The sequence below is a fragment of the Astyanax mexicanus genome, chromosome 17, assembly GCF_023375975.1.
Source record: "Astyanax mexicanus isolate ESR-SI-001 chromosome 17, AstMex3_surface, whole genome shotgun sequence".
In the NCBI taxonomy this organism is placed as follows: domain Eukaryota; kingdom Metazoa; phylum Chordata; class Actinopteri; order Characiformes; family Acestrorhamphidae; genus Astyanax; species Astyanax mexicanus.
In genome coordinates this window covers 24,882,001-24,901,523 of record NC_064424.1, presented here as the reverse complement: position 1 = coordinate 24,901,523, position 19,523 = coordinate 24,882,001, and the positions used below count along the sequence as shown (strand labels likewise).

General features: G+C 37.2%; 1 protein-coding gene across 2 annotated transcripts in view; it reads left to right on the top strand.

Annotated features, from left to right (window-relative positions):
• col5a1 (procollagen, type V, alpha 1) overlaps positions 1-19,523 on the top strand; it is a 143,781-nt gene that overhangs the window by 80,683 nt on the left and 43,575 nt on the right. For both annotated transcript variants that reach the window (XM_022676453.2, XM_022676452.2), the window contains exons 21-32: positions 1,000-1,053; positions 1,448-1,492; positions 4,357-4,410; positions 4,808-4,852; positions 6,029-6,082; positions 7,457-7,501; positions 7,659-7,712; positions 9,101-9,145; positions 11,633-11,686; positions 15,156-15,263; positions 15,407-15,460; positions 15,817-15,870. In XM_022676453.2, coding sequence (XP_022532174.2) covers positions 1,000-1,053; positions 1,448-1,492; positions 4,357-4,410; positions 4,808-4,852; positions 6,029-6,082; positions 7,457-7,501; positions 7,659-7,712; positions 9,101-9,145; positions 11,633-11,686; positions 15,156-15,263; positions 15,407-15,460; positions 15,817-15,870 — 666 coding nt within the window. The remainder of the gene's footprint in view (positions 1-999; positions 1,054-1,447; positions 1,493-4,356; positions 4,411-4,807; positions 4,853-6,028; positions 6,083-7,456; positions 7,502-7,658; positions 7,713-9,100; positions 9,146-11,632; positions 11,687-15,155; positions 15,264-15,406; positions 15,461-15,816; positions 15,871-19,523) is intronic.

Below are 19,523 nucleotides of genomic sequence, written 5' to 3'. Positions count from 1 at the left end.
CATAATAAATACTAAGTAATTCAAAATGGATGCATACTGAATAAATCACAGTAGACACTGCTTAATTCAGAATGGATACACACTAAATAATTATGAGCAGACACTGATATATTTAGAGTGGATACATACTGAATAATTCACAGTATACACTAAATAGTTAAAAATAAATACTAAGTCATTCAAAATGCGTGCATACTGAATAATTAACAGTAGACACTGAATAATTCAGAGTGAATACCTACAGAATAATTCACAGTATACACTAAATAGTTAAAAATAAATACTAAGTAATTCAAAATGGATGCATACTGAATAAATCACAGTAGACACTGCTTAATTCAGAATGGATACACACTAAATAATTATGAGCAGACACTGATATATTTAGAGTGGATACATACTGAATAATTCACAGTATACACTAAATAGTTAAAAATAAATACTAAGTCATTCAAAATGCGTGCATACTGAATAATTAACAGTAGACACTGAATAATTCAGAGTGAATACCTACAGAATAATTCACAGTATACACTAAATAGTTAAAAATAAATACTAAGTAATTCAAATGGGTGCATACTGAATAATTAACAGTAGACACTGAATAATTCAGAGTGGATACATACTGAATAATTTACAGTAGACACAAAATAGTTCATAATAAATACTGAATAATGGGTGGATACATACTGAATATGTCATATTGCACACTGAATAATTTGTATTGGACACTGAATAATAATTTAGAAAAGATACAGTATAATAATTTATGTAACTTAGAGTGGCTGCTGAACAATTCATAATGGATACTGAATAATTCATAGTAGTTTATAAGTAATTCATGGTAGGTGCTGAGATATTCATAGCAGATATTGTTTATCTATAGAGGATATTGAAAGGTTTATAGTAGATACTGAATAAGTCATAACAAATATAAAACAATCTATACTAGCTACAGAATTGTTCCTAATGTATTAACCTCTGTTCTTCTTCTTTCAGGGTCCTCGTGGTTTGCTGGGACCTAAAGGACCACAGGGACCGCCCGGACCACCTGTAAGTCTCCAACTTCAAATCAGAATCAGAATCTCTTCTGTACATATAGAGAGAAACATGCAGAAGAAACATACATCTCTAAAATACAGCACAGTGAAAAATGAAGTTTATATACAGTGTAATTAACACAGTATTCAGATGTGCAGCACTGCAGATGGAATAAATCACAGCAGACTGTTGCAGCAGCAGCTGTACGCTGTTTAAAATATGTGCATATCAATAAGCAGGTGAAATTTTGTGTGTTTGGGTGTAATTAGGTGTGTGTGTGAGCTCAGTAAACATCGTTGTTCATGTTTATACAGTTCTAACTAAATCTATAACTCTAAATCATGTTTATAAATCATCTCAGTTTTATTCCAGACGTTTATATGATGAATGAATGATTTGTCTGCAGGGGGTGACAGGAATGGATGGCCATCCTGGTCCCAAAGGAAACATTGTGAGTATTACACACATTGCACAAACACACACACACACACACACACACACACACAGTTTATGCATATTCATGTTCAAACTCATTTTTACATGCAGAACTGTTGTTCTGTTATGTCCCAAGTGCATTAGAATATTATATACAGCTCTGGAAAAAAAATAAGAGAACACTTCAGTTTCTGAATCAGTTTCTCTGATTTTGCTATTTATAGCTATATGCTTGAGTAAAATGAACATTGTTGTTTTATTCTATAAACTACGAACAACATTTCTCCCAAATTCCAAATAAAAATATTGTCATTTAGAGCCTTTATTTGCAGAAAATCCGAAATGTCTGAAATAACAATAAAAAAGATGCAGAGCTTTCAGACCTCAAATAATGCAAAGAAAACAAGTTCATATTCATAAAGTTTTAAGAGTTCAGAAATCAGTATTTGGTGGAATAACCCTGGTTTTTAATCACAGTTTTCATGCATCTTTGCATGTTCTCCTCCACCAGTCTTACACACTGCTTTTGGATAACTTTATGCAACTCGTGGTGCAAAAATTCAAGCAGTTCAGCTTGATTTGATGGCTTGTGATCATCAATCTTCCTCTTGATTATATTCCAGAGATTTTCAGTTTGGTAAAATCAAAGCAAATCAAAGAAACTTTTGAGTAGTCTCTTATATGTTTCTAGAGCTGTATATATTCTATATAGCTTGGCCAACTGTTTCAATTCTGTTTTAGATAAAGGTTAATTGATTGATATTAGTGTCAGGTTCAGCAAGGAAAAGATGCAGAGAGCAAGTGCAAATATAAGTATATTTATTAACAACAAAGAAGCAAACAATTAATAAACCAAAAACAGAAACTTTGGGTAAACAGAAAATAAACGCAACCTGAATTAGGGCTGCAACGATTAGTCGATATAATTGACAATATCGATTTCTAAACATTTTGTCGACTCCAAATGTTAGTTGTCGACTAATTGTCAAGTAGTAGCACTACACAAATAACTGGGGACAAAAACAAGGCCTGCATTTCCAAAAGTGGCCAATCACAACAGATTTCATATTTCCTCACTAAATTTCAGCACCTTACACATTTAAAGGACTATGTTATGGACATTTGAAGGGCATTAAAATCCATTTTTTTTTAGCTTTTACCATTTCTTTTGTTTTGAACCAATAGTAAAAGCTAGAAAGATGAGTCGTACCCACAGCAAGCAGATAGGGAGGGCATGGCAGAAATAAGCATTGACTAATCAATTAATCGGAAAAAATATCTAAAATAATCATTAGTTGCAACTTTAGTACAAACACAAGGTGGGAAAGGAAACAAGGAACACCTGGGGAAAGGTAACGAGGGGGCGGAGCTACAGATTAAACACAGGAACACGGGTGAAGGCTCTAGACGGGAGCAGAGACACAGAAGAACACACAGCAGAACACATGGAGGAGATAAACCAACAGGAGGGCAGTAAAAACACAGAGACAGAACACTACTTTACTAGAACCACCTTTTAATTTTAATTTTACAGTTTTTTCCAAAAATATTGTAATCATTTGCATATATAATCATTTGTCAATGAGTGTATATGCAATACGCAAATGTATAGATCTACTACAACAAAGGCTTACTCTAAACTAACTGAAGCTATAACCTCAGTAACCAAAAAGAAATCATTTGTTGGCACTGAATTTATTTTATAAAAGCACACACACACACACACACATTCTCTCTCTCTCTCTCTCTCTCTCTCTCTCTCTGCACACCTCATTTCTGTGTGAGAACAGTGAGAGGTGTATTTTTAACAGTGTGCTGAGTGCCACAGCCGTGCCTTTCAATCAGAAATAAGTCCACACTGTGGGAACGTGGATGCCTGATATAGACACACACTCACACACACACACACGCAAGCACCCGCCCACACTAGAAGTGATGCAAACCTGGGACACTTTTTCTCATTCTGGTCAAACCCACACACACACACACACACACACACACTACTCACACACATTGGGGAGGGTGACAACCTGCATTTCAGTGCAGTCAGAGACAGCTAGCGCTAATGAGCGTCAGTCTGAGCGCATGTGTGTTCATGCAAAAGAGAGAGAGAGAAAGAGAGAGAGCAAGCCATGGCTTCTCCATCATATTATATAGTAATGCATTGAATATAGTACCACGCATATTATTTATGAGTGAATAATGTATACGTAATAGTGCAATGTAATACGGAGTAATGTGCACATTACATATACAGCTCTGAAAAAAAAAAAAAATATATATATATATATATATATATATATATATAATTAAGAGATCACTTCAGTTTCTGAATCAGTTTCTCTTATTTTGCTATTTATAGGTTTTCTATGAACTACAGACAATATTTCTCTCAAATTCCTCATTATTATATTGTATCATTATTATATTATATAATATTGTTATTTAGAGCATTTATTTGCAGAAAATGAGAAATGGCGCTGAAATAATAAAAATGATGCAGAGTTTCAGACCTCAAATAATCCAAAGAAAACAAGTTAATATTTATTTAAGTTTAAAGAGTTCAGAAATCAATATTTGGTGGAATAACTCAGTTTTTTATGCATCTTGGCATGTTCTCCTCCACCAGTCTTACACACTGCTTTTGGATAATTTTTTAAAGTGATTTCTTATTTATTTTCCAGAGATGTATGTCTATATATATTGCGTATAATGTCCCACCAGTTTTAAAAGCCTATGTTCAATTGTGTAGACTCAAATTATATTATATTACACTAATAAAAGTGGCATTCTATAATAATTGTAGTAAAAATAATAATGACCTGCCCCAGACATACATAATAATAAAAACAATATAATAATATTTTTTCTCTTTCTCAGGGGCCTCAAGGTGAGCCTGGCCCTCCTGGACAGCAAGGAAACCCCGGAGCTCAGGTAAGGATGAGGCCACGCCCCTCTCTGAAACAGATGCACTGATTGGGTTAATGCTGTGACTGTCCTTCCCTTCTATTTTCCAGTGCAGAATACTTGATTTTTGTGGTATAATATATATTATAATACACTGGGACGGAAAGCTGTAAATATTACAGGTATTCTGCAGGATTTCTCTGTCATTTCTGTGTGGAAAGTGGAGATTTCAGCACTGTGTGTTCCCTCACTCTTCTTTCTTTACTGCACACTAGAGAGACAAGCTTAAACAAACTCTGCTTGATTCCACTATAAAATGCAGCAGATCCAGATGTGTCTGTGGAAGTGTGCACCTCTGGATTAATGACTGCAGTAAAAAAGGCCTTTTATATAAGAGAAAAGATAACACTGGTGTTTTTCACAGGGACTGCCAGGGCCTCAAGGAGCCATTGGACCCCCTGGAGAGAAGGTAATTCAAATGTAGAAATATTTGTATTTATGTGAAGTGAATTTAAGTGAATTAATAAGTGATCAAAATTTTATAAGTAAATTAAATAAGCTGAAGTGAATTGGAATAAGGGAGTTGAAGTGAAATAGAGGAAAGTTATTTAATTGAATTTAAGTAAACTGATGTGAAGTCAGGCCTAATGTGAATTAAACTGAATTCAAGCACATTTGAGAGAAAACATTTCAATTGAATTGGAATAAGTTTGAAATTAACTAAAGTGAAGTGAACTGAATTGAATTTGAGTAAAGTGAAGTGAATTGAAGAGAAGAGACTTGAGAGCGAGTTCAATTAAATTAAATTGAGTTAAAAGTGAATTGGTGATAAGAGAATTTAAATGAATTGGTGTAAAGTAAGTAAAGTGAATTGAAATTAACTGAAAAATTTGTGTGGGTTGAACTGAATTGATTTTTTTGTAAAACTGAAGAGAATCAAAATGAATTTAAGTTAATTAAATTGAATTGAGTTAAAAGTGTACTGGTACTGGTACTGTAATTAAAAGTGATTAAACGTGATTTAAAGTAAATTGAATTGAGCTACATTCATTTGTGTGAATTGAACTGAATTGAATTTGTGCAAAGGGAAGTGAAGTGAAGTGAATTTAATTACATTGAATTAAGTTAAAAATGAATTTGCAAAAAGTTAATTGAACTGAATTGGATTTAAGTGAATTAAAGTGAACTGAAATGAACTGAAGTGAACATGTGTGAATTTAACTGAAATAAGGGAAGTGAATAGAAGAAAATTAGAGTCAAATGAATTAAATTAAACTGATTTAAAAGTGAATTGGCGAAGTTAATTGAACTAAATTGGATTCAAGTGAATTAAAGTGAATCGAAATGAATTAAAGCAAACTTGTGTGAATCGATCTAAATTAAATTTTAGTGGAAGTGAATTGAAGAGAATCCCAGTAAATTTATGGTAATTAAATTAAATTGAGTTGAAAGTGAATTGGCGAAACGTTAATTGAACTGAAGTAAATTAAAGTGAATTGAAATGAATGGTAGTGAATTTGTGTGAATTCATTTGTTAAAGTTTAAGTGTAGTTATTTTATATTTAATTAATTAAAATTTTATTGTTTTTAATATCATTATATTTTATTTAATTCAGTTGTTTAACATTGATGTTTTCAACCACAGGGACCAACAGGGAAACCAGGGTTGTCGGGCATGCCGGGAGCTGATGGACCACCTGTGAGTACACACACACACACACACACACACACACACACACACACACACCCTGAGACTGCTGACAGTGTGCTAGAGGCAGGTGTCTCTCAGCAGTCCGGCAGGTGTAGAGAGAGAAGGACAGCAGATGACAGCAGGAGAAAACACCTGTCAGATCCAGAGCAGAACGAATGAGAGAAAAAAGAGAGAGAGAGAGGTTTATTCTCTCTGGTCTGAAGCTACATAGTGAATGGTGTTTTAATGAAGCTCAGGTTTTGGCAGCTGTATAGCTGAATGTGATATTAGTGGACTTGGCTTGTGTTAGTTAATCGGCTAATGTTACAGATCAGCTTTTATTGGCTGTGGTGCATTAACCCTTTTAACCCTATTATACTGAACGTCTCTCTGGCAGAACATTCAGAGACATCCTCTGACTCCTTTAAATCCTTCACTAGAGCGTTTAACAAACCTGCGAATAGGGCTGTGTATTGACAAGAACCTGGCGAGACAATATGTTTCATGGTACAGGGGTTACGATACAGTGTATTGCAATATATTGTGATTCTCTAAGCAATTCAACATATTTTCAATGTTAATTGAGGTAATAAACTCAGAGAGTATGGCACATGCAAGACACAGGCTGATTGCATACTTCTGAGGACAGGAGGATGCGGGACTTTTATTCTGTAGTTGGAACAGCTGTGTACTTGATGACTTCACCCTCTTAAGGGAGAGAAAAGTGTTGTTCCAAAAACATAGGAGCACATTTGTTTTTACATTTTTTGAACAAATAAACCACATATCAGAACTTAAATAACTTAAAACTGTATTTTATCACACAGCAGTGCTATTTTCAAAACGTAACTTAGCATAACATACAGGTATAATCTTTCCTCCACCAAAACTGTTATGAGGTTCCAGTGGTCTAAAGGGCTGCCACTATGAGCAGGAGGTCGCAGGTTCAAACCCCCGCTCATGCAGCTTTGCCATCAAGCTGCCGGCGCTCAGAGGGAGCAAAATTGGCCCGGCTCCCTCTGGGTGGGTACAGTAGATGCCACTCTCTCCCCACATCACTCCTAGGGTGATGTCCACAGCACAGGTCGTCTGTGAGCCGATGTATCAGAATCGAGTCGCTGCGATTTCCTCCGCATCAGGAGCAGCTCGAAAAGAAGTGGCTCTCAGGCTTGAACACAGCTGTTCAGTTCATAAAAAAATATTTCACTATTGTCATCCTAATGGGATCAGTTATGTGCTTTTTTGGCACATAGTTAGACACAACATTTTAAACAAATTTTTCAAGGACATTTTCCGCACACACACACACACACATTTATGTGGTATAGATTGAATGTTAATGTAATAAATTAATCTAATGATTTCGTCTAATCTCATCCACAGGGCCACCCAGGCAAGGAAGGACCTTCTGGTGAGAAAGGAAATATGGTAAGAAAAAATATATACTTACTTACATTCTCACTCGTTCTTCTCAAGGCATTTCAGGCACTTCTTATCATTGATTGGGATCAAATGATTGGATAATCGTACATAATCAATGTGTGTATAATCAGACTCACACTCTCATTCTCTTGCTTTCTCTCAGGGACCCCCTGGAGCTCAGGGACCAATCGGCTATCCTGGACCCAGAGGTGTGAAGGTAAGCCCTGAACTCGACTACTCCCAATTTTCATACAGTATTGCATAAGTAATTAATTAATTAATCTCTAAGTCAGTACATCAATCAGTAAATACATCTGTCAATACATCAATTAGATAGTCAGTTTGTAAATATGTTAGCGAGTTAAGGAATCATTTAATTAGTCAGTCAGTCTGCAAATCAGTTAGTCAGTCTGTGAATCTGTCAGTCAGTGAGTCAGTGAATCATTTAGTCATTGAATCAGTCCTGTGGTCAATCTTTGATTCAGTCAGTCAGTTTGTCAATTTGTGAATCAGTCAGTGAATCAGTCAGTCAGTCATTGAATCAGACAGTCATTGAATTAATCATTCAGTCAAACTTTGAAATCAGTTGTTAAATCAGTCAGTCATTGAATCAGTCCTTCAGTCAATCTTTAAATAAGTCAGTCAGTATGTAAGTCGATTTGTAAAGCAGTCAGTCAGTCATTGAATCAGATAGTCATTGAATCAATCCTTCAGTCAATCTTTGAATCAGTTAGTCAGTCATTGAATCAGATAGTCATTGAGTCAATCCTTCAGTCAGTCTTTGAATCAGTTAGTCAGTCATTGAATCAGATAGTCATTGAATCAATCCTTCAGTCAACCTTTGAAGTCAGTCGTTAAATCAGTCAGACCATAAGATAATCAGTTAGTCACTCAGTGAGGAAGTCATTGAATCAGTTTGCCAGTAGATCAGTCATGAGTCATGAGAATTGTGAATTAGACAGCCATTGAATCAGTCCTTCTTTGTAGTCAGTCAGTCATTCTTTGAATCAGTCAGTCAGTCAGTACATCAGTCAGGCCATCACTGAATCAGTCAGGTTGTGAGATAATCTGTGAATCAGTCAGTCAGTCAGTCGGTGAGGAAGCCATTGAATCAGTTTGCCACTAGATCAATCATTCAATCAGTCACTCAGTGAGTCACAACAACAGTTGTCAGTTAATCAATCAATCAATTAATTAATCAAAAATTCATTAAATTAAATCACTCCTCCCATTCAATCCAGACAGTTTAGGCAGAAGGGTTTCTCCAGAGTTGAGTTTATTTAGTTAATCCACAAACTGTTTGAAAGGAGTCATTTTAAGAGTTTGGCTGGTGATGAACAGTCTCAGCGTCAGGTCTCTCCTCTGAGGGTGGAGATTAGAGCTGTCTGTCAAGCTGCTCTAGAAGTGAATGCAGTTAAGACTTTGATCCTGCAGCCTGACCTTTCACCCCACTGTCCAAATTCACTGTGGAGCATCAGAACAGTGATTTTAGCTGCAGACTGAACAGGAACTTTACTGAGCACTGTTCTCTAATCTCCTGCTCTATCTCTCCAACTCTCTCTCTCTCTCTCTTTCTCTCTTTCTTTCTTTTCTTTCTCTTTGTAGGGAGCTGATGGAGTCCGTGGGCTGAAAGGAAACAAGGGTGAAAAGGTATGGAATATGTGTATCTCTCTGTCTGTCTGTCCGTCCATGTCAGTTTAATGCGTTTTCTCTGTTTTGTTAAAATTTTATGACTTGATCCTTAAAGTAATGTTTTAAAAATCAGGTTTTTCCCAGAAAAGGAATGGTCTGAAGCCAAGAAAGAAGAAATGTTTTATTATTTTATTAAAAAGTTTCATCTACTGAGAGTGAGAGAGCCAGAGTCCACAAATAGATGTTTCTATGGAGACAGGGATGGTCCGATTAGGGGCGTTTCTTTGTCTCCCAGAACTCTAAGCGTGCATCGTGAGATGTACTGAGACTGGGGCAGGATATTGAGCATGAACCATCTAACCAGCCACATTTATCTACATTGTTAAAGGGCAGGGTAGTGAGTATTGAACTCACAACCCTGTGAATAATCACGCCATGCTCTAACCACTGACCATTATCTACCCTTTTAAGGGCCGGGTAATGAGTATTGAACAAACTCGCCTATGAGTAACAGCCCTATTCTCTAACCACTAACCATTATCTACCCTTTTAAGGGCTGGCTAGTGAGTATTGAACCCACGACCCCGTGTATAACCACCCTATGCTCTAACTACTGACCATTATCTACCCTTTTAAGGGCCAGGTAGTGAGTATTAAACCCACAACCCCGTGAATAACCACCCCATGCTCTAACCACCCACCAATACCTACCCTTTTAATGGCTGGGTAGTGAGTATTGAACCCACAACCCCATGAATAACCACCCCATGCTCTAACTACTGACTGTTGTCTACCCTTTTAAGGGCTGGGTAGTGAGTTTTGAACCCACAACCCCGTGAATAACCACCCCATAAACTAACCACCCACCAATACCTACCTTTTTAAGGGCTGGGTAGTGAGTATTAAACTCACAATTCTGTAAAAAAAAAAACAGCCCCATGCTCTATCCACCACCATTATCTAGCCTTTTATGAGCTAAATAGGGAGTATTGAACCCATGACCCTGTAAATAACAGTCCCATTCTCTAAACAGTCACCATTATCTACCCTGGTAAGGGCATGACATTGCGTATTAACCCATTTCCCTGTAATCAACAACTCCATTCTCTAACCACCCACCATTTTCTACCCTTTTATGGGCTGGGTGGTGAGTAATGAACCCACGACCTTGTCAATAACAGCCCCATGCTATAACCACCCACCATTATCTATCCTGTTAAAGTCAGGTTATTGAGTATTAACCCCACATTCATGTGATCAACAACTCGTTGCTCTAAAGAGCCACAGTTATTGTCCCTCTTAAAAGCTATGTAGTGGGTATTGAATCCAAAACCATCTGATCAATATTGCACAACTTCTACCTGTCACCAATGTCCTTCCTGTTTATACCAGTGCTCTAACCAGCGACCATTATCTACCCTGTTAAGGGCATGATAATGAGTATTGAACCCACAACGTTGGGAATAACAGCCCCATTCTCTAACCAGCCACCATTATTTACTCTGTTCAGGCCATGATAGTGAGTTTTAACCCCACGTCAGTGTGATCAGCATCCCTATGCTCTAACCACACACCATTATCTAGCCTGTTAGGTGCTGGGTATTGAGTATTGAACCCACGACCCTGTGAATTGCCACACCATGTTCTAACCAGCCATCATTATCTACCCTGTTAAGGTCAGGGACTTGAGTATTAACCCCACATCCCTGTGATCAACAACCCCATGCTCTAACCCCCTCACCATTATCTTACCTCTTAAGGACTGGCTAGTGTTTATTCAATCCAACAACCATCTGATTAATATTCAAGGAAATCTACCTGTTTTTGATAATATTGAACCCACAACCCTCTGATCAATAACCATTTTGCTTTAACCAGACACCATTATTCACCCAGTTAAGAATTGATCTTCAACCCTGTGATCAATGACCAGTGTTCTAACTAGCCACCAGTACCCTTGCCAATAACCATAACCTTCTGAACAAAAATAAACTTATTTAACCCAGTAAAAACAACTTATTATTCCCTTTTAATCGAACCCACAACCATGTTATAAATCATTCTTGAATAGTGTTCTAACCACCTTCCCTGTTGGCAATGGGAATCGAACCCACACACCTGTGATCTGTAGGGTTGTTCTAACCAATGATCCTGTTTAGGTCTGGATATCTGTATTGGGTCTCTGTCTGGGTATCAAACCATCAACCCTAATCAATAATCAATAATCCAGTGTTCTCACCACTAAGCTTATAGACCAGGGGTTCACATCCCCAATGCCAGAGGATACCAAGAATGTTCTATGATAAGCTAAACACTTCTTAACTTAGCTTTGTATTATCTTTGCTAAAGACCTAAACTAAAGGAACAAACTTTAAAACCCAAAACCAGCTCGGCTGATTGACTGTTCGGGTTTGGGAAATGCGTGAATGAGGTCAACACAGTTTGCCGTTCCTTGAATTTTCTGACAGATTTTGTTTTCTTTTTCTCTCTTTCTCTGTTCCTCAGGGAGAAGACGGTTTCACGGGCTTTAAAGGAGACATGGGTATCAAGGGTGACAGGGTAAGACATTGTTTACTGTCACCAGGTTTGTTTACCGAGGCTCTTGCACTCCTCGCGCTACAACCTCTCCGGCTTTAGAGCTCCGCTCAGTTCAGCAGCGCCGGTAAAAAAGAGCCACCTTAAAAAACTCACAAAATCAGCACATGGTGCATAATGTGTGCTATCTGTCATAGCTGTTAGATCCATATGCAGTTTGAAGCTGCCTGAGAAAAAAAACGACCTGAAAAAAAAAAAGCTCAGAATATCCATTTAACCTGTTTAGGATTCCTGTTTGAATGCAAACAGGAATTTTCTGTTTACTGGAAAAAAACACTTAAAGTTCTTATTTTTAATATAAAAGCTATAAAGTGTGTGGAAACACTCTTAAATACAGAGTCCTGCTGCTGATGCCCCCCATAAATACAGTAAAAAAATGGACCCAGCTGACTAAAGCATGGGAACAAGATAATTTAGGCAATATTTAGTAAGATCTCATTCCATTATCAATGACTCCATGTTCGCATGCCTTGTAGGCATCTCATTCCCATACTTTAATACGTTTTAATAAGTTGTGACAATGACTTGATTGTCTTGATCCCATTTTTAATGCCTTTCTATGCCTTGGCCAAGACATAAGATCTTGTTCCCACACCTTACTTAGTTGAGGCAATGACTTAAATGTCTCATTACCACTCCTTACCATAAGTAGTATTTATCTAATTTCCACACCTTACTAAGCTGTGATTATCTTATTCCCACACTGTGACATGGGATGTCATTCCAATTAATTTGTTTTTTGGCCACACGCCTCACATAGTTGTGGGTTATGATTTAATTATCTCATTCTCGCACCTTGCTAAGTCATGGCCACAACTTAATTATCTAGTTTCCAAGCCTTTTTCTGTATAGCTTGAACAAGACAAAGGATCTTATTCCCTCACTTTAAGTTGTTCCAATGAATTATCTCGATCCCATTCTTAATTATCTTGTTCCCATGCCTTTTTACGCCTTGCCCATGACATAGGATCTTGTTCCCACACCTTACTTAGTTGTAGAAATAAATTATGTTGTTCCCACACCTCACCATGTCACCATGACTTTTCACAAAATAGGTAATCATATAATCACCTTACACAGTTGTGGCAATTCTTTAATTTTCTCATTCCGACTCTTAACTAAGCTGTAATTATCTTATTCCCACACCTTACTAAATTGTAATTATCTCAATCCCATGGCTCAGTTATGACAAAGGATGTCAATCCCAAACCTTAATAAGTCATTGAAATCAATTCAGTTTCTTAGCCACATGCCTTTCTTAGTTGTGGGTTATGATTTAATTATCACATTCTTGCACCTTGCTAAGTCATGGCCACAACTTAATTATCTAGTTCCCAAGTCTTTTTACTGTAACTCTTGAACAAGACAAAGGATCTTATTCCCTTACCTTGCTAAGTCATTCCAATGAATTATCTCAATCCTATTTCTAATTTTCTTGTTTCCATGCCTTTATGTGCCTTGGCCCTGACATATGATCTTGTTCCCACACCTTACTTAGTTGTGGAAATAAATTATCTCGTTCCCACACCTCACTATGTCTTGGCCGCAATAAAGGTACTGATTTAAACACCTTACAGAGTTGTGGTAATTACTTTATTAAACTGAGCTGGAATTATCTCAGTCCCACACCTTGCTTCATCATATCAATCCTTTTTAATTCATTTTATTCAGAATTAACAACACATAAGCAGGTGCCTGAATACTTTCTTCTATAAAGTATCTGTTGTAATGTGTTTTATTATGTTAGCTTTTTAGCTTCTCAATATCAATATGATTATCATTCGTATCATTTAATCGTCCTGCCCTTAAAGTAACTCAGGGATAAACAGAAGTGTTTAGCAATTTAACCCACTGGATTACAATGCAGTTTCATTCAGGAGTCACTGCGGACACTACCTGTCAAAGCTTCTTTAACACACACACACACACACACACACACACACACAAACACGCAGCAGCTCTAAGGGGATGTAACCTTTAAACAACCTGATCGATCTGATGGATCGCTGTTGTGTTGACATTTTTCTGAAGTGTGTGATTATGGGCAATGAGCAAACACTTCTCACTCCAGCTTTGAGTGGGCTGCACTTCAAATTATATCAACCACACACACACACACACACACACACTCAAACAGACAAACACACACACATCTTGCTGTCATTGCCCATTATATCTAAAAAAAATGACAGATTTTAGGTGTCATAAACCCTTTTATGCATGCATGCACACAAACAGACATAAACACACACACAAATTTTTCTCTGACAGATTTAATTACTGCCGATATGCTAGCATTTAGCTGCCAAACTCCTCATACTTCCAGAAAAAAGTGAAAAAAAGAAGCATACACACTTTCACCCACTCTCTCTCACACACACACACATGCAATACAAAGCACACACACATACGGGTTTGACAGTGACAGTAAGAAACAGAAGCACTTCAGTCAAAGCAAATATGTAGTGCTAATTAAACAGAAGATGAGAGAGATGTAAATCGATTGATGTTTCCAAGATCAGTCAGTACTCAATATTTTAGTAATATTTAATACTTCATCTTAAAGATTTTAATATAAGTACTGTTAACTGTTTAAGATTTTAATTACTATCAATCAATATCACAAGTTTATCTTCAGTATAAATCAGTGCAAAGAATCCAGTATTAGTATCAATCACGACTCAATGTCAGTGCCAGTAACAATTAATACTTATGATTTTAATATTAGTATCAATCAGTACTTACAATTTCAATATTAGAAGTGATCAATGCTCACAATTTCAATATTAATATGAATTAGTAGTCACACTTTAAACATCAGTATAAATCATTACTTAAGATTTCAATGTCAGTATCAATCAATACACACAATTTCAATATCAGAATAAATCAGTAATGATAAATTTAATATCAGTATCAATCAATACACACGATTTCAATCTCAGTATAAATCAGTACTGATAAATTCGATATCAGTATCAATCAATACACACAATTTCAATATCAGAATAAATCAGTAATGATAAATTTAATATCAGTATCAATCAATACACACGATTTCAATCTCAGTATAAATCAGTACTGATAAATTCGATATCAGTATCAATCAATACACACAATTTCAATATCAGAATAAATCAGTAATGATAAATTTAATATCAGTATCAATCAATACACACGATTTCAATCTCAGTATAAATCAGTACTGATAAATTCGATATCAGTATCAATCAATATACACGATTTCAATATTGGTATCAATCAGTACTGATAAATTCAATATCAGTATAAATCAGTATAGATAAATTTAATATCAGTATCAATCAATACACACGATTTCAGTATTAGTATAAATCAATACTCAAATTATTAATATGACTATTTGATTGTGTGCTTGTGTGCGTGTGTGTGCGTGTGTGTGTGTGTGATGTAGGGTGAGCTGGGAGCTGCTGGACCCCGAGGAGAGGACGGTCCCGAGGGACCTAAAGGAAGATCTGGTCTCCCTGGAGATGCCGGACCACTTGGACCAACAGGAGAGAAGGTGTGTGTGTGTGTGTGTGTGTGTGTGTAAAATTGTCGGAGGAAAAGTCACAGCTCTCTATTTTGCTGTCTATGTCTTTTGTCTGTCTCTCTCTCACTCTCTCTCTCTTGTTGATCTGTTTTTGTTTACTTGTTTGTTTTTAGGGTAAACTCGGTGTCCCTGGGTTGCCAGGTTATCCTGGACGGCAAGGTCCTAAGGTAAATCCCCCCCAGTTACTTCATTACTATTCATAAATGTACTGTGCGTGTATGTAGCTGTGTGTGTTTATGTGTGTGTGAGAGCGTGTGTGTATGAGTGTGTGTGTGTGTGTGTGTGTGTGGGTGGGGGTGCGGGTGTGTGTTAGAAAGTTTGAACTTTCTGATCAAAGCTAATCGGATTTACCCATAATGCTGTGTGCTGTCAGCACTCCTCTCAGCCGTGACCCGGAATGCCCTGCTGCAGCAGCACTTTCTTCTCCTCCGTACCGCTCATCCCTCTCTCCCCCTCTTTGATGGACATGTGAATAACTCTCTCTCTCTCTCTCTCTCTCTCTCTCTTTCTCTCTCTACTGCAGGGTTCTCAAGGCTTCCAAGGATTCCCGGGAGCCAACGGAGAGAAGGGCACGAGGGTATGGCAGAGAGATTTAATCTCATACAGTTGCTTCAGTGATGTGGGACTCTGGACTGGGTTTAGTCCTTCAGCCATTTCTGTCCAAATTTACAGTTCTGTAAAAATGGAACAAATTAGAACACAGCCGATTTTAATTTTACCAAAACTTGAAAGAAGAAGCACAAGGTTGTAGTTTCTAATGACAGTGACAAGTTAACAAAATTAACAGTGAGATGAAGCACAAGGTTGTGGTTTCTATTAAAGTAGCCACTGAGTGGAAGCGCAAAGTTATAGGTTTTATTTAAAGTTGACAGTGAGATGAAGCGCAAGGTTGTGGTTTTTATTAAAGTAGCCATTGAGTGGAAGCGCAAGATTGTGGTTCCTAATAATGTTGACAGTGATGAAGCTCCAGGTTGTGGTTTCTAACAAAGTTTGAAGTACAAGGTTGTGGTTTCTAGCAAAGTTTGAAGTACAAGGTTGTGGTTTCTAACAAAAGAGCCATTGAGTGGAAGCACAAGGTTGTATGTTTTAATAAAGTTAACAGTGAGTATGAAGAATAAGGTTGTGGTTTAAATTAAGTAGCAACTGAGTGGAAGCGCAAGGTTGTGGGTTCTAATAAAGTGTGAAGTATAAGGTTGTGGTTTCTATCAAAGTATCCATTGAGTGGAAGCGCAAGTTTGTGTGTTTTAATAAAGTTAACAGTGAGTTTGACGTAAAAGGTTGTGGTTTCTATTAAAGTAGCCACTGAGTGAAAGTGCAAAGTAATGGGTTTTAATAAAGTTGACAGTGAGATGAAGCGCAAGGTTGCGGGTCCTAATAAAGTTAACCCTGAGTTTAAAACACAAGGTTGTGGTTTCTATTGAAGCAGCCATTGAGTGGAAGTACAAGGTTGTGGGTTCTTAAAATAACTAGAAATACTAGGCTGTAGTTTGTAATTAAGTGGTTGAAGAGTATAAGCAATCGTATTTTTTTTTTAATGAGGCAGGCAGTGAGAAGATACTGAAGGTTGTAGTTTCTAATAAGGTGGACAGCGAATTTGAAGCACAATGTTGTGTTTTCTAATAAAGCTGACACTGAGATGCACCAGGTTTTGGTTCCTAATGAAGATGCCAATGAGAGGAAGCATTGATTATGGGTTTTAGTAAAGATATAAAGCAAGAGGATGCCTTTGTGGTTGTGCTTTCTAATAAAGTTGACAGTAAGGCTGAAGTACAAGGTTGTGGTTTCTAATAAAGCGGACAGAAAGACTCATTTTCTTTCTTATTTTTAGCCGTTTGTTAGATACCGAGTGTACTCCCAGGTTTGATCTTGCGTCAGATAATAAGCAGGTCAGCAGTTGAAACAACAAACCTGTGGGAAAACAAACATTATCGAGGTGGTTCTCACAGTGTTCTGCTGGGAAGAGTGAGAGGTGGGTTCGCGATGTGTTTTCCGTATCTTTCCGCAGCCCGTTATCCTTTCATCAGGCGCGCAACAACGCAGCACGTCACTCTAATGTTTAATTCCAGTTCATTATGTTTGAACTGAGAGAGATAGTCTGTCACCATCAGAGAGACAATCCGCACATGAACGTCATTAGACAAAGCTTCTTATCGTCTTGGCCCATTAAACACACACACTCACGCACTTCGTTTCTTAGCGTCGTCTTAGCGCACACCCGTCTCCCTCCTTATTAATATTCAAGAAGCGCTTTGTTTTCTCTTTGGACTACTTTTCCAAACGCTTCTTCTTTGTTTCTGAATTAATCACGATGTTTTCTCTCGCCATGAACAAACCAAGCCAGACGGATTCCCGAAAACTCAGGCAAAGAAAGAAGAATCTAATTATGTCGGACGTGCGTCCATTTTTCACGGCTAAACCCAAGATAAAGAAAAGCAGAAAGTCAATTCAGAACTCCCTAACGTTCACTTATTAGACGTGAGAACTGAAAGAACGAGCTCATATTAGTCAGATGGGTGATTTGATCCAAGTAGGTTCCAAGACCTCACAGATCAAGAACCATTTACATGTAGTTTTATTAAGGGAGTGTTATTTTTTGTGTGATCCATTATAGTATTACATACTGTACAGTTATTACATATTAGTAGTCTATTAATAACAAAACACATCCTTTTATAAGTGTCTAAACTGAATTATAAGATCAGATTTCATTACATTACATTGTATTTAGCAGACGCCTTTTTTAATCAAAAAGCCGCTTTCAAATAATGAGCTACATAAACACTAAAGGACATACTGTAGAAGTCCAAAGCAAAAAAAAAAGTAGAACATTTAGCAGGACCTGAAAGAAGCCAGGAGAGTAATATTGGGATAGAAGATAGAAGAGGAAGAAAGGATAGAAGAGGGAAAGAAGGAAAATAGTTTAGAAGTAGTTAGTTAGGGGTTAGAGGTGTTAAGGGAGTAAGTGCTCTTTGAAGAGCTCTGTCTTCAGGAGTCTCTTAAAGATAGCGAGAGATTCTCCTGATCTGGTAGTGGAAGGTAGTTTGTTCCACCATTGGGGAACTCTGTAAGAGAACAGTCTGGATTGCTTTGTGTGAATGTTTGGCAAAGCTAGGCGGTGTTTACTCTACATGTAGGAGTTCACAAGTGCATTTAGGAGGCAGCCAGTTCCATGACGGAAGGGTCATTAGGCGGGAAAATACATGTATGGCTGAGTGTCATCTGCAAAGCAAGAGTAGTAAAAGCTATGTGAGTGGATAACCTGGCCTAGATAGGTGGTGTAGCTGGAATGTTATGGAGGTTATGTAAGTGATGTAGAAGATATAACTAAAATTGTAACTAGCTATCACTACCCTACACGACTGATCAGCGATCAGCAACATTTTGCAGTGGAAAATTGGCAGACTCACCTGGCTGCTCTCCAGAAACATGTTTTGTCACAGAAACATGCAAGAACTCAACTCACTTAAGAACAACTAGTGAAGCCATGCCAGAGAATCTGTAGAGAGGAAAATACCCACTTGAAGTGAGTAAAAAAAGAATGGGTTCCTTATGAATGCATTTTGGACCTGTGATTGGCTCTTTGTAGTTGATCCCATTGGCAACATTGGTAGCAGCTGCTCTTGACTCCCAGTCGCCGACTGGATCAGATATTTAGCATGCTAAATATCTGCTGGCCGTCTGTAAATCATCAGCGATCACTCAGCGACAGCTCTTTGAGTGTCTTTTTAGTTGTTTTTGTTTACACTATACTACTGAGCAAGCACCGAGAGGTCCTTGGTTTGCCTCCAAGATGAGTTTTTTTTGTTGGCGATCAACAGAAAACTGTTGGCAACTAAAAAGCTTTAAGAGACCACTTCAGATTCTGAATCAGTTTCTCTGATTTTGCTACTTATAGGTATATGTTTAACTAAAATAAATAACGAAAAACATTTTTCCCAAATTCCAAATGAAAATATTGTGATTTAGAGCATTTATTTGCAGAAAATGAGAAATGGCTGAAATAACCAAAAAAGATGCAGATTCATATTCATAATGTTTTAAGAGTTTAGAAATCAATATTTGGTGGAATAACCCTGATTTTTAATCACAATTTTCATGCATCTTGGCATGTTCTCCTCCACCAGTCTTACACACTGCTTTTAAAATACCAGCAGTTCATATACATGATATAGGTTTAGACGTAGGAGTGTCTTTGTATTTTATACTGTTTCATTGTTTTTTTTTTCACTA